Source organism: Rhopalosiphum padi, chromosome 1 (genome assembly GCF_020882245.1).
Source record: "Rhopalosiphum padi isolate XX-2018 chromosome 1, ASM2088224v1, whole genome shotgun sequence".
Classification (NCBI taxonomy): Eukaryota; Metazoa; Arthropoda; class Insecta; order Hemiptera; family Aphididae; genus Rhopalosiphum; species Rhopalosiphum padi.
This window is the reverse complement of record NC_083597.1, coordinates 58900289-58916303: the sequence shown is the minus strand read 5'-3', so window position 1 is coordinate 58916303 and position 16015 is coordinate 58900289. Positions and strand designations below refer to the sequence as shown.

The 16015-nt window shown below is 23.1% G+C and overlaps 1 protein-coding gene across 3 annotated transcripts in view; it reads right to left on the bottom strand.

Moving 5' to 3' along the window:
• LOC132918136 (limbic system-associated membrane protein-like) overlaps nucleotides 1–16015 on the bottom strand; it is a 187050-nt gene that overhangs the window by 110524 nt on the left and 60511 nt on the right. For all 3 annotated transcript variants that reach the window (XM_060979246.1, XM_060979247.1, XM_060979248.1), the window contains one exon: nucleotides 12861–12942. In XM_060979246.1, coding sequence (XP_060835229.1) covers nucleotides 12861–12942 — 82 coding nt within the window. The remainder of the gene's footprint in view (nucleotides 1–12860; nucleotides 12943–16015) is intronic.

Genomic DNA, 16015 nt, shown 5'->3' with positions numbered 1-16015 from the left:
CATCCGTCGGATATGTGTGATGATTATGTACAAGGAAAATAATGTCTATAATAATATTATCTTAATATAATACCTATACTTTTAATACACTGTATTTTAGTATAGAATTTTTTTGTTTATAAATTCCGAGAGAATACGTTCCGCGTCTATTTTGTTTTAACGGAATACGATCCGGTATATATGATTTGAGAGCTTACGGTTCCTGTACATATGACTTAAATATATTATACATTCCAAAATCTTACGATCCATGGCGTTATTTCCTGAGATTTTACGTGCGTCCATTTCCCTAGTAATGTAATGGACCGTATAAATTTGATATCCGAATCCAGCGTTACAATAGTGACATCTATTATGTCAGAAGTTTGAAGCCAAAGTTTCATGAATACAATCTAATATACTATATGTTCAAGAGTTCAATAAAGGCAATATAATATTCTATATTTCTAACTTAATAAATTATAGGAAACTAGATTTTTATAGCATAAAAAGTACTGACATTGTGCTATAAATGCATATGATATTAACCGAAAATCTGAAAATACGCACTGAAATATATACATAAAAAAAAAATATGAAAAATAATTTACTTAAAATAAATTTTTTTAACTTTGTATTAAAAAACTAATAACCGTAATAAAATAATTAATAATATTAATAAAATAAAATTTATTTTTTTATTTTTATTAGAAAATATTCATTTTGTTCCCTTGGGCACAATAAGAATATGTGTTAAAAGAAAAATAACATGAAAAATGAGAGGGAAGAAGCCATCTAGTGATAGCAATACCTATTGTTTGTACATAGATATATATAGGTATATACATATTTTTTTCTGCCGTTGTTGTTAGTTATTGTCATTAATCATTAAGTAAGTCTATATAAAAGTTTCTTTTCATACGTCGTGAGGAGATTTCCAGGGATTGTGCGAGTGGCTTAATCAAATATAAAAGGGTTGGGATAAGAAGGAAATCTGTTAAAAATCATTTTTAATCAGTTTAAGCTTCTTCATGAATAGTTTTGATTTTTAGATCTGAGTCTAAAGCGAAAGCAGAAATACAAGAAAAGACATTGATGATTGAGCGATTTTATTTTAAAATATTTAAATTTTTTTTTAAGTAGATTTTTTGGTATTACTTCAGAGTTGGAGACTATATTATGTTTGCATCGGCTTAATTAAAGATTTTTAGATGAGTAGTTTGGTGTTTAGTTTAATATGTTTATTGGAATATATTAATATTTTAAGCAACTGGAGACATGCAACTAAGGTAATTTTGTTCCTATGTGTGGTGGCTAAGTGAGACACTGGTCAAACGTTAATACTAGATGCTTAACTAAATGGCAATATAGGATAGAGATATTAACTAATAAAACTTCTAGACAGGGAGACTACGGTCGTATTGAGTTAGGTTTATTAACGACATATATATTAAATAGGATTAGAGAAAGAATTCCCAACCTGTGGGACTCTAGCATTAATATTTGTAATACTTGAAAATGAACTTCGCTTGAAAGTGACGTTTGGCGAGGTATGATTTAATCTGCAAATAATATGTAGGTGGAAGAAAAAGTTTTAATTTATACAGTAGCCCCTCATTCCAGACTATGTTGAACGCTTGTGACATGTCAAGGAACACGCAGGAACGATGTTTTTTCTTTTCAAAAAAAAAAAAGATATCAACTAATCCATACATCTAGTTTATTGTAGAGTGAAAGACGCGAAAAGCATTTGAATGTCTGGTAGTATATTATTAGAGAAAATATATAGAAGGATTTTTTTTTAGAATTAGTCTTTTATAAATATTTGCAAAGAAGGGTAAGAGGCTTGCAGGTCGATAAGAGTAAGGTAAGTCAAGAAGCTTTAAATTAAAAACGTAATGAACTTAAATGAATCAATTAATTTTAACATTTATTGATTGTTATGGGCTTATGGCTAAAATAAAAAAAATTATGGCTATTTTTTTTTATCTATCTAGGCATTTTGTTTTCTACTATTTTAATTTTAATTACAAAGTATGTGTACGGAAAAAATAAAAAAAAATCATATTCAATACATATTAAAAAAAAAAAAATTAGTACCAAAAACTAGGTAATATCAATTGTAATTATTAAAATATAAAATAATATTTTATATTATGCATTACAATATAAGAAAAATACTATTTTTTATTTTTTATCTTTATATTTGTACCTTGCTTTGATATTTTTACTGATATTCTATAACCATTAACACATGCTATATGAAATCTAAACAAATATTATAACTAATCAAATTTTAATAATTTATACATATCGAAAAAAGTTGTAAATAGCAGTTATGTCCCTAAACAACACGAAAATCGGTCATTATATGAGTGAATTTAGCTTCAACTGACAGCAAATAAATACCTATATATTTGATCAATAAAATGGTCTATATTTAATTCATTCATAAGATTTCAGGAGTTTAATTTAAACATAGGAACAGGAAATATTATAGTTGAATTGATTTAAAGTAATAATATAAAATATAGAACATGCTGATACCATAATTGTATAAAATGGGCAATAATTATGTGTATAAATTGACACCCAAGAGCAAACTTAATTATTTTTCTTACATAAAATGTCATATCGTAAAAATGTTATATAGCTCATCATACTGTTACAAATATATTTATTTATGAACATCAAAGTTAAAAACTAAAATTATTTTTTTAGGAATCTGGTATGCTAATCCTTTTTTAAATGTAGCGTTAGCAGCGTAAACGCTCCACTGTGATACCGTGAAACGAGATTTCTAAAAAAAAAATTAGCGCTGTATTGGTTGAATCTTATGGTTTTTAAGTGGTAATACTAAAATATTTACAATAGGTAATTATTAAATACTATGGACAATTACATAAATCAGAAGTTAGGATTCAGTCGTACTCAAATGTCAGGTTAAATAAACGTCCACTAAACATTTATTTTTTCAAAGTGATCAAAATCACTTGAATCACTTCATCGTATTAAAAAATTATTATTTACATTTCAAAAATTACGATTCATGTTCTCATGTTGTCATGAGTGTAAAGTTACTTTAAGTAGTTAAGTTTCTGAAGTTTAATTCAGATGTACTATGTAATAATATTTCTTCTCCCAGAAATTTTCCACCCTGATTATAATTTCTTATTTAAAAGGCTCATTTTCAATCATTTGTTTTGATGTTACTACATATATTACAGTGAATATAATGCACCTAATAATTAAACTTATTTATTGTAAAATTGGCTGAAACTTTCTCCAACATACCCACCATTATTATCATTATGTGTAAAAAACATACAACTACCATCGTATATCTTCTTCTCAGTACATACCTACAGTTTTAATTTAATATTTCCTTTAACAAACTTCAATTTTATTTTTTTACTGTATAAACCAATGACAACCAATATGAGATTCTTTTGAAAAAATCTATACATACCAACAAACGTATTTAAATTAACTGTTCCTGATATAACTGAGGATATCATAACGTTACATAGAAACAGGAATGTACAAACACTACAAACTAATTGTAAAGTAAAAAATAATTAAAATAGAAAAATAAAATAGTAATATAGCAATGTCATTTCTAAACTAATAAACATTGTTTACAAATGGAGAGATATTATTAGATGAATATAATCAAACTAAGTATATTAAAATGAATTTACAGACTTACAATATATATAGATATAATATATATTTTAGTGTTATCATTAAGGTTGACATTATAATTTATACTTGTGTCCTAAAAAATAAATAACGAGAAAGATTTAATGAAAAACTACACAATGTTCGTGTGATAGTGTGTAATAAACTGCATAGTGGGTACAGGGTTTATAGGTAAGTAGGTATCTTGTTTGTTATTTGAACTGTAAGTGCAAATACTGATTCTTACTAAAAGACAGATTTTGTTTATTAGAGGTTGAAATGATTTAGATTTATTTACTTTTTCTTAAACCGACACATGATTAAATTTATTATGATAGTAATAAATTAATATAAAAGTCAATGTAGAATATTATTATTAATTAATTTAATTTGACATTTTTTTTTAATTATAATATTAAGATTTCTTAGATTTTGTAAACCGTGCTCTAATGATTAAATCATTACCTATCTATAAATATTATTGTCGTTAATCACCAACATTTTTATACTATAACAATGGTGCAACAATGTCATTCATATTTTGATTTTAATTTTAAATACACAGAATTTATTGTGTTACTTAAATTATAAAAATCTTTATACAAAATCATTTATAAAATATATTATTTTACATAATTATTTTACTAAATCATTTTTTAATTAATTCATATGAAGAGTCTTTTTGTGTATGTAAAGAGGGATGGGGAAGGAGCTATCTAAATTAAATTTAAGAAAGCAAGTATAATGCCAAAAATGGTATTTCTTTCAGTTTATCCTGTCAAATACAAATGATAAAAAAAAGTTTCTAAACGGAAATATTCTAAACCACCCAACTGTGTAATTGCATTTCTGGTTTTCATAGATTTCAAGTAAACGTTTTTTCTCATCTAATAATTAAAATTGTACCTTATTTCCACTCAAAGGAAAATAATGAAAATTGTTAATTATTTTTATTAAAACTACAAGATGTATTTATTATTAGGTACATCGAATTTTTACAATAATTAATATTAGAATTTAAATAAATTATTATAATAATACTTATAAACACTTGATTAAGATAAATCATTGAAAAATCCAACAATTACGAATTCCCTAATCTGAAACTTTTAACTGCCCTAAAAATTTTAATTTTGAAGATATCAAAAAACTGTGAATCTCAAAATTGTTCAAAAAAAATAAATCAATCTAAATCCAGTCTTAATGACAGTGGTTCATATTTAATACATACAGTAGACACTAAAACGAGCACCGCTTAGAACTAGATATTGTTTAAAACGAGAAAAACACTAGGTTCCGGCACAAGCCCATATGGTTGTGTGTTAAAATATATGTTTTCAACAAGTATGATTATAACGAGATATCGACTATAACGAGTAAAATAAAACGAACTTGACTAACGACCTTCCGGTTACTACGAACAGGTGCCTGCAAAATAAGAACTTTTGGCCATAATTGATTGACATTATGATGATAATCTTTGAAATATTGTATTTAGACCTATAGTTGTGTAGATAATAGAATATGGATTACTTATTAATAATCAATATGAAATCTACAAATGCTGATGTTCTCAATAAAAATTACAAATAGCATCAGTTGTGTGACGACCTCTACCATGTCACGTCGTCAATTTACGTTGGACGAAAAAATAGGTATAATCGGTCGTTTAGAAAATGGTGAGTAAAACAGCGTAATCGCAAAAGGATTTGGCACCTCTTCGTCGACGATTTCAACAATATGGAAGAATAGGGATATGTTGAAAAATATGTTTCAAACCACGTCACTTAAAATAAAACGACTGTGCACTGCACAGCATAAGGACCTCGAAGAAGCTGAACTAGTACGGTTCAAACAACAACGGTGCACAAATGTGCCAATAAGTGGTCCTATTTTACAAGTAAAAACTGACCAACTGGCTGTAAAAATGAAAATAGAAAATTTCAAATGCTCTTTTTCCGCTTTTAATCGGTTACAACGAATGCTCGTTCTAACCGCATATAACGAGCTATCGGTTATAACGAGAAAAACTGGCTGGCCCTTAAAACTCGTTATAACCGATTTCTACTGTATTTATTTTACTGTACATTACATGGACAAAAATAGTTAAAACTTGGAATTTATCAAAAACATTTGTACTTATATAGTTATAAGCAGTAAAAAACTCAAATTAAATTCAAGGTCAAGCGTTTGTAATACTTCCTGTTACCTTTAAAATTGAACATACAGTGGACAGAGATTAATGTCAAATTGTTATTTATAAAATGTCGGTATCACATCGCATAAATTAAAATCATTTATATTTCACTCAACTATAAATAATATAACAATCAAAAAATAAATACAATTTTCATGTCTTATTAAAGGTAATAAGTGAACCCAAAAAAAAATTTGTTTCAAAAAAAAAATATGTTTATTATTCATCTTATTTCAAATTGCATAAATAATATGTAAATTCTCGTTTTGGTGTTTAAATTATTTAAAATTGTTTAGTTTTTTATTTTGAATAAAATAAAGCTCGGAATGTTAAATAGATTTTGATACTAAACTTATAATTTTTTATTCATAATTTTGTATTTCATTATTTCTTGATTTATTCTAATTTTTATTATTTATTTATATTTTTTCTATGTTCACAAAAATACATTGTCTTAATAGTTAATACATTTTTCAATTATTTAGAATTAGGATATTATGAATTTAAAATTAAATATTATTACGAAAAATATTATTTGTTAGTTAAAGATGTATTGCAGTCACATTTATTTCTAGTATATTCTTTTATTTATTATATGTGCGCCCTAGTTTGGTATTTTGTTTTTATACAATTGTTAGTTTAATTAAGAAAAATAAGTTTTAACAATTTAAAAAGTTAAACAGTTGTTTTTCCATTGTTTGTGCAGTTACGTATTAATAAAAAAAATGTTGGTTACATTTTAAGGGCATTATTGCGCTGAAGCGATATTTTTTGATAACTTAAGTCATTTTAATCCAGGCTACAGCCATAAGTATAGAGAAATTGCAAAGTAGAAAAAAATTATTGATTCAAATGTCAGCGTAATTTAAGTTAGTTGAGAACGTACTAAAAATTTAATTTTAAAGTAGATGTAAGAAAAAAAATGAAATGTGATATAATAGTTCTACATTTAATTGTATTATAGTTTCGAAACTATAAAATAGTTCAGTAGTTAATATTAATGACAAATTTTTTTTTTTTTTACTAAAAAAGATCATATAATATGTTGTTTATATGTTGTTAAGCCAAAAACTGTGATTGTGTAATTATTTAATTGGCTTGTACTTATCATAGGTATGACTGTATACGATTTTATGCTTAAACATTATTTTGTCTGTAGCTTTAGCTATTTCGACCACTCGAAATATAAGTATATTAGTTTAAAAAAAACACAATACAAACATGGTATACACTAAAAACATGATGCAAGTATATTGTATAATTTAAGAACAATAATATAGTAGTTATGTGATATAATATAATTGAATGAATGAATATGTTCACCAATGTATGGAAAAATAATATTTTCTTCTCGACATCCAAAGTTAGGATTTGTGTGAATATTCACAGAGAACTATATATATACTATATACTATAACTATATATAACGTATATATAATGTAAAGTAACTATAATGTATAAATATTAATCTGTCTACAATATTATTATATACATCAAGAATGCAAATATAGTTACTATATACTGCTTAAAACATCGATAATATGATGTATGTATATGAAAGCGATCTTATTTGAACTATTTCTTACTTTAATATTATGAATGACAAAAACTACTAGGACAATTTGCTGACTTTAATATTTATTTTATATTTTACAATTTATTTTTAATATACTTTATATTTTTAACAATATTGTATAAGAATATTTTAATTTATTTTGTCTGTGAAATTGTATTCCAATATTATCATCTCTATTAACTTACTATTGTATAAATTTAGACATGTTTTTGAATTATACATGTGCTCGTAGATTGCAGAAAATTTACTGTTTACTTTATTAGTTTTATATTGATTTATAGGCTATTATAATACTTAATTTGACAATTTACATGTTGTAATAACCTTTAAATTTAAATGCAATTCAACTTATAGAATCAAATAATATCTTAAACTTACAGTTAAAAAACTTTTTTTTAAAACAAAATTAAATCAATTTATAAATCAAATAAAAAATAGTAAAACTGATTGTTCTTTTTATATTTAAATATAAATAATAATAATAGTATTTAAGAACTGTCAAAGATAAAAATACGACAATAAGTGAGAAACGGTGTTATTAAAAACGATTAAGTCGATATCGTTTTATAAATACCACTGTTATAACAATTAAATGAACAAACTGAGTAAACAGTATATAGTTACTATGTATTTATAACAAAATACAATAGAACACTTTGTAAAACATTGTCTAATTGAAAAATTATAAATATTAGTAAATACTACTAACTAATAATATAAATAATAATATTCAGTCCGTAAACTTAAACTACGAATGAATAAATAAACATAATACAAATCATAATATTGATTGTCATTGCGTATTGTATAAGTAGAACAATATAAGTATAACACTATATTGGGTATTACTATGTTAAACAAAAACAACAACATGTTTAACGCATGTTTTTAATAATTTTATTTGCGGGACTGAAATCGTATGCTAGTTAAAATTAAATGATAATAACTACGATTATTGAATTACGTACTCCGTTGATCAAAACAACGATAATAATCAAAACTAAACGTAAATACAAATTAAAAATAATATTGATTTAATGAATCTAATCCAAGTAATTGAAATGTTACGCGATAGTAACTACACAACTTTGTCTATCTCCTTTATACGCCATAATCAGTATTAGATTAATACCAAATGCGGGAAAACGAGATGGTTTTGATGTTAATGATATTAGACTAGACACTTATAGTTATACTGAATGCCTATACAATTTAACGTATATTGAAATAACATGTTTATATAATACATTTTACTTTACCGATAATCTATTAGCAACACACGGATCAAGCAATGAAACGAAACTGCTTCGGCATTAGATACGTATATAACCTGGTGCTGGCCACATGGCTGTTATTCTATACATTTTGTAAAGTAATCAAAAATAGTTACACCTATTATGAAGGGTGGGACTCTATGATAATACAGAATAAATATAGATGGCGCATGCAGTCTATAGTGTGATATATATTTTTAATTTATTTAAGGCTTCAAATACGCGGTTTATATATTACACACATTATAATGATAAAATATACTCTAAATATTATCACTCACGCTATTACAGAATTAACAAAAAGTAATCATTTATATTATAGTATTTAGAAAAATATCAAATTAACAATATAATATTATTTATATATACCTACCTAACTAAATAAAAATTAAAAAATAAAATAGTATTTGAATGCATAAGTATATTAATACAATTTTATAAATATTATACAAAACAAATAATAAAATGGAAAATTAATATTTATTTTTCCGTTATACATATTATTTTAAAATGTAATTAAATATTATTCGTAGTAAAATTATTATTTTATATTAGAAAAAATGATTTTCACATAATAATATTATACTTCAACGAGAAAAATATCTGATAAGTTATTTGAAGTTGATTTGGGTTTAGTTTTTGTATTTTTTTTTTAAATACTTGGTTAAAATTCAATACAACTAAGACAAAATAATAAAAATCAGTGATAAATCGTTATTATAATTATTACACATTTGAATAATATTTAATATTGTGAAAACTTCAATCGCTTATCATAACAAAATATATGCTATCTTTGTGTATAGGTATTTATTAATTTATTTAATTTTTGATTAAACATTTTTTTAACGAAAAATTGAATTAACCTCTAAATAAATATTATACCTACATATATTCACAATGTAAATGGTATTTTCAAAAACGAATTATGCGTAAAAATTCTGTTTTTTCACTAATTTTTTTATTTTTATTTTTCTTATTTATTTTGAAAATTATTATACATTTTTTACTTTTGATCTAGAAATCACTCTCAAAGCTGAATAATGAAACAATTTTACTGAACGAAAAGGTGATAATAGACAAAAACAAAAATAACATATATAGGTATATTGATGTAAAATCGGTATCATCAATTGCTCCACTCTGCAGAATTAAAAACAAAATACAAAAGAGATCGGACTTTAAATTTATTTTAAAAACATGTAAATTAAAATATATATAATATTTAAGTATATATGTAAATGTTGTTTTTGATTTATGGAGAATTATATTTGATTGTTCTATTTCTTTTTGAAATTTTTATTGACGCTAAAAACCATTTTTTCGAATTGCTTTGTTAACTAAAATTCTATATTGTAGTTTTTTTTTATTGAAGATGTCATTAATATGCACAATATGGGTGTTTTATATATTATATTTTTGTTGATTTTAGAGTGTATGTTGCCCTCAATACACATATGTATGTATCTGTCCATTTTTATTATTTATAATTTTCTATTTAGACAGAAAAATATGCGTACACTCAACACCAAATAATTTATTATGCAAAAAAAATATGTATATTTAATAATAACTTTATATACACAAAATTCAACAAAGAGAACAATAATGTAAAATGTAAAAAATAATTTACATAATTATATAAATACTATATATATACATTTTAATTTCCACTCAATAATAACTAATATAAAATGCATGCTTCAGCCAACTTGATATTTAACTATTTATAATCAATAACCATGCATCAATAAAAAACAGCTGTTGATGCATGTTTATGTAGGTATTGCTACATATATTATTATTATAATATTATAAAAGCAATATTATTTGTATATATATATTTTAACTAAATAATTTATACTTTATGATCTAGTAACAACAACATTATAGCTTTTGATTATTTTATTTTGTATATGATTTTTTTTTTTATTATTGACTACGATTTGATAATTATAGTTAATTTAATCATAAAGCAATAATATTAAACTTTTAAAATTAATTTGAGTTGAAATAATCAATTATTTTATAATATTAAAATATATTATACATTAAAATTAATCTACATTACTGTAATTATTATTGTTTTAACTCATAGAAAAAAAAATATAATCAGATGATTAGTATTAGGTAATTATTATTAGTGATAACTTATTTTTAACCTTTAAAATACAAAATACAAATTAATAGAAACGTTTTAAAAATATTCTGAGTAAAAAAAATCAATTTTGATATAATATATACTTCAGAATTATTAGAAAAAATAATAGAATATTGGCTTCTGCAAGAGCGATGAAGCGTAATGGTTTATAAAGATATGTGTGTGTGCGTGTGTTTTTTTAATTTACTTTGTGTTTGAAGAAAACTTTATAGTTGAAAATATGCTCGATCTTCCATTTCGAAGGAGTTTCTATAAATTAAAAATTATACAGTGCTCTTTATAAAATACAGGAAAAAATATATGAAATGAGAGTATTCACACAATATAAATTTCTTATAAAGTTTATATTGCAATTAAAAAGTTGTAGTTTAAATATTAATAATATTTTGGATAAAGACTTAAAATATTTATCTATTTTAGACATGATGATGTTTTAAATATTTTTGAGCTGTTTATAGATATTTAAAATAGTAAATAATTATTTTTCAAATTTCGCAGTTACTTAAATAATTGTTTAAGTGAATGTAACTAATCGTGATAACATTTTTGAAAGATTTACATTAATTATACGTGATTTGTATAATGAACCTGTTTAAATTGTTCTAGAGTACTTTTTTATAAATTAATAAAATAATAACAATTAGACATTTTCAAATGTGTATGAAATAATATTATAGTTAATTATCTTAAACCTTAGTTTAACCTATCTTAATAGTATTAATGTAAGTATGTTATATTAAATTAACCTAATAATAATATAGATAGACTGACAGACTATTTTTACTCTGAATTATTTTCATCGTGTACGGTGATTTATCGTTAGATTTAAATTTAATACATACATTACAGTGATCTACCATTAATGATGTGGTAAATTCAACACGTCATATTCAATAGATACTGTTGAGCGACATTCAAAGTTTTAAATAATAATAAAACATAGATAGATCATTATTTTCGATGACAATAGGTACATAGGTACTTATATCAACATTTTGACTAAAATATCAAGTATAACCATTATATCATAACAAAATAATAAAATACTGCGTAAATAAGTTATCAATATTTTGAATTATTAAATACTACCTTTTTCATGATTATAATTATCTTGACTTGAATTATCATAAAAATATTCTTATATTTATATATTTTGGATTTAAGGTAGTTAAGTATTGTTATACATAAACCATTTTAAATCTTTATCACATCTTTAATGAAAAACTATAAAAGTTAATTATTACATTCTAATTTTTTAGTAACAAGCCAATATCACCAAAATATATTTTCGCAATTTTAAATTAAAATAAATCACTTTATTTACTATTGTCTTACTTAATACATTAGTTTATTATACATTTTTTTCAAAATATTAGCAAAACTTGTGATTGAATGTATTTCATTTTGCCTATTATTCAAATCCAAAAAAACTATTGTGCGTTTTTTATACTTCCTACTTCTAATGTTATTTTTCCATAAAACCCCATGTAAGTTTCTATAAAACAGCACAACACATACTAAAATAAATTTGAATATAATATAGTCTTGAGAAGTATAAAAATTGGAACTGGACAATAGAATAATCAGTAATAGAAAAAAAAATGCAACATTAAAAAGTCAACAATCGATGACTATTGGTAATATATTTAAATATTAGAGATTATACATTTAAATAAAAGCCTACTTAACATAAACTTTTAATATCCTTTGTAAAAATTATAATATATTGATTTTGTAAAATGACTATGATATTAACTACGAAAATAAAAATAATTGTAAAATTATAGTAGCACTAGTAAATTATTCAGCTCAAAATTTACCCAAAATACGTATTCGCTCAAAAATTATTCTTTAAAAAAAAATATATAAATATATATTTATTCAAACAATAAAAAATGTTTTTTAGAAATTATAATACTATTGCATGAAAATATTTTCAAGATAACTAGTTCGTTTAAAATATAAATAATTATAAATCCTTGAAATACTTACCCAATACCATTTTGATTGATGTGATTGCAAATATTAGATACTGAATTCCGAAATTATTCCAATAACACCAGAAAACCATTGCCTGAAAAAAATATATAAAAAAAACAAATTTATTTTTCAATTAATTAAAATAAATTTTTTAATACTTAAATTTATGTTTGATTTAATTTAATAGCGCATATACATAAATACTATAGTTTAGAATAATTTGAAAAGTATACAACTAGTATGAACAAGTATACATTATCATATACGATTTTATCGGTACATACGTAGGTTTAAAAAAATAAATTATTAATCCAATTAGATAAATTAATTTAATATCACCAACATTTGTTAGAGATAGTTCTGCAAGATTATCATTTGAACTGTTCTGCAACAGGGATTTAAAGAACAGCTGAGTGTTACAACTTCACGAATTCTAGTTGTATTGTGAGCTGTAGATTAAACTATTTAATGTGTTATATTATTAGACAATGAAGTGGATCCGAGTGTCTAATCACAAAAGCATTTCCACAAACAATTTAGTTTTTAACTAATGGAAAAGTTTAATAAGTTCGCATCATAAATCGCACGATAATGAATCAACTGAGCAATCATTGCGGATGGATTAAAATGCAATACTTAACTAGATGTTTGGTTAGGATAGTACAAATAGAAAATATTTTGTTATCTAATCGTATTCAATATTAACATTGTAAAATAGCCACTGGAATTTCAACAATAAGTGATGTTCTTCTCAAACTAAAAATATTGACAATTTACAAACATTTTTTTTTTGTAAAACCAAAATAATATCCTTATTGTACGTTTTTTTTTTTTATTGTATACTAGCTCTATTATTTTTTTTTATAAAAAATTGTTTTTTTTAAAAACATTAATTACTGTGCATAATGCAGATATAAACTTAATTATGATAACACGATTTATGATAATTTTCTATGCATGCTTACTTTTATTTCTTCAACAACGCTATTATTCAAAATCTGATTTTTAGAATTTTCAATTAGTTAAGTATATTGAAACTTAAATATTTTAAAATTCTTGAGATTTGTTCGTACTACATATAGAGTGTCCTATGATGATATAAAGGTCTGTTTTTCAAGTGAAAAACCCCTGTTTCTACTATAAATTATTTAGCACAATATTTTTCTGAAAATACTGACGCACCAAAATTAAAATTAGAACAAATTGTTTTTAATTTATTTAACTTCACGTACTAAAAATAATATGTCAATGATAATGAGTTTGGAGAATATGAAAACTTTAATGTGATTTAACATTTTTAATAATTTATGTTATAATATCATCAATTATAATTTTTTTAAATAGTCTACATTAAAACTTTACTGTATAATAATTGTGTAAAACGATTTTTAAAAATATTTATCTTTAGTATGAACATTTCAATAACTGAATAATTAATTTAAAGTTTGAATTGGGTATATCAAATTTTTACAACATTTATTTAAAAAAAGATTATCCACCAAATATTTTACAGAAAATCAGTAAGTAAGGTGGGTTATTTTTTTGTAAAACAAAAGTTTTAATCACCGCAGGACTCTTTTTGAGTAGTACAAAAATATCAAAAATTTGATTAAATTCATTATTAAATAAAAAAAAAAAAGGAGTGAACATACTTAGTGAATCATTCTGTATAATCATGATTTGTTGTTTCTAACTTTATTCATAGATTGTGATTTATTGTTCTTTTTCATTTATTCTTTTGGTAATATTAAATTTGCTGCTTCAACAAGTTTACCAGATTATTATGGCTGTCTTAAATATAATAATAACATTATACCTGTAGGTTTTTTTTAAACCGATTCAAGATAGATAATATTATTAATAATAATAATAATAATAATATACAAAATAATACTTAATAATATATTGGTAACAACTAACAATGTTAACCATACATTATTATATAATATATTGATTTTTGTTTTGATCTTAATTTGATGATACTGGTGATTTTCTGGTTGCTATAACATAATATAAGAGTTTTTTGTAGGTACCGAAGTCTCAATTATATATCCTTAGCTGTCGTACTCTTAACTCTGTAATAGGTAAATAGAAAGTTACTTGGAAGATTTAATTATTTTTTGGTGTAAGTTATAATTAAATTTAAAAATAAATGTGTGGTATTCAGTGTACAAAAATTGTGAACAATCAGTGGACAAGTTTATACCGCTTTGCTGAATATTAAGTGTTGTGTGGTTATATATTTACGTTATATTTGAATTTAATGATAAATAATATCATTGTATACAAAAAATGATTTTGAGCGGAGACGGTCTGTCAACCTACAATACTATTGTTATTATTGGTACCTACTATTAAGTAATTGATATTTATTTTTTTCCGAGTATAGCATTGACTATATTATTAGTGTTGATCATGTACCTATATTTTTAATGGATTATATAATAAGGTTTTCTTTGAATATAAGAATTTAATGAGTTTCGTTAGATTATATTTTTTTTATTTTGCTATAAGTTTCTACCTAACAATAATTTGTTTATTATTATTTAAAATAAATAATAATGATATCGATATTATCGATAAGACGAGCGTCAAAAATTAGTATTTATTTATTATAATAATATATATTTATACTTTATTAATGTTATTAATTTTTCCGACTTACTGTAAAACATTATTAATAAGGTTATATTATAAATAGGTAATATCTAAAAGTTAATCTAAATATTTTGTAGATTTAATTGTGTTAAGTAAAATTCATGATATACGTAAAGTTAAGTCCCCACGAATAATGTTTATAATTTATAACTAAATAATGAACATCGTTATTCATCATTAAAATATAAATATTGTCAACATTTTAATTTTAGACGTTGAAAAAAAATTATGCATAAATATTATTTTATTTTTAGTTCAATTATGAACTATTTATTAAAAATATTGTATTCAATTTTAAAAGGGTGAAAATTGTATAAATTGTTTATTATAAAATGCTTGTAGTTTTTAATAATTTAAACTTCAAGTACAAATAAAAAAAATATGCCTATGTTTTTCATATTTTTATACAAATATAAGAACAACTTACTAACGTGGGACTTTTTACATTTTCTAGAATAAATTGTATTTGCATTTATAAAAATAAAATTAAAACTATCTATAATTAATGT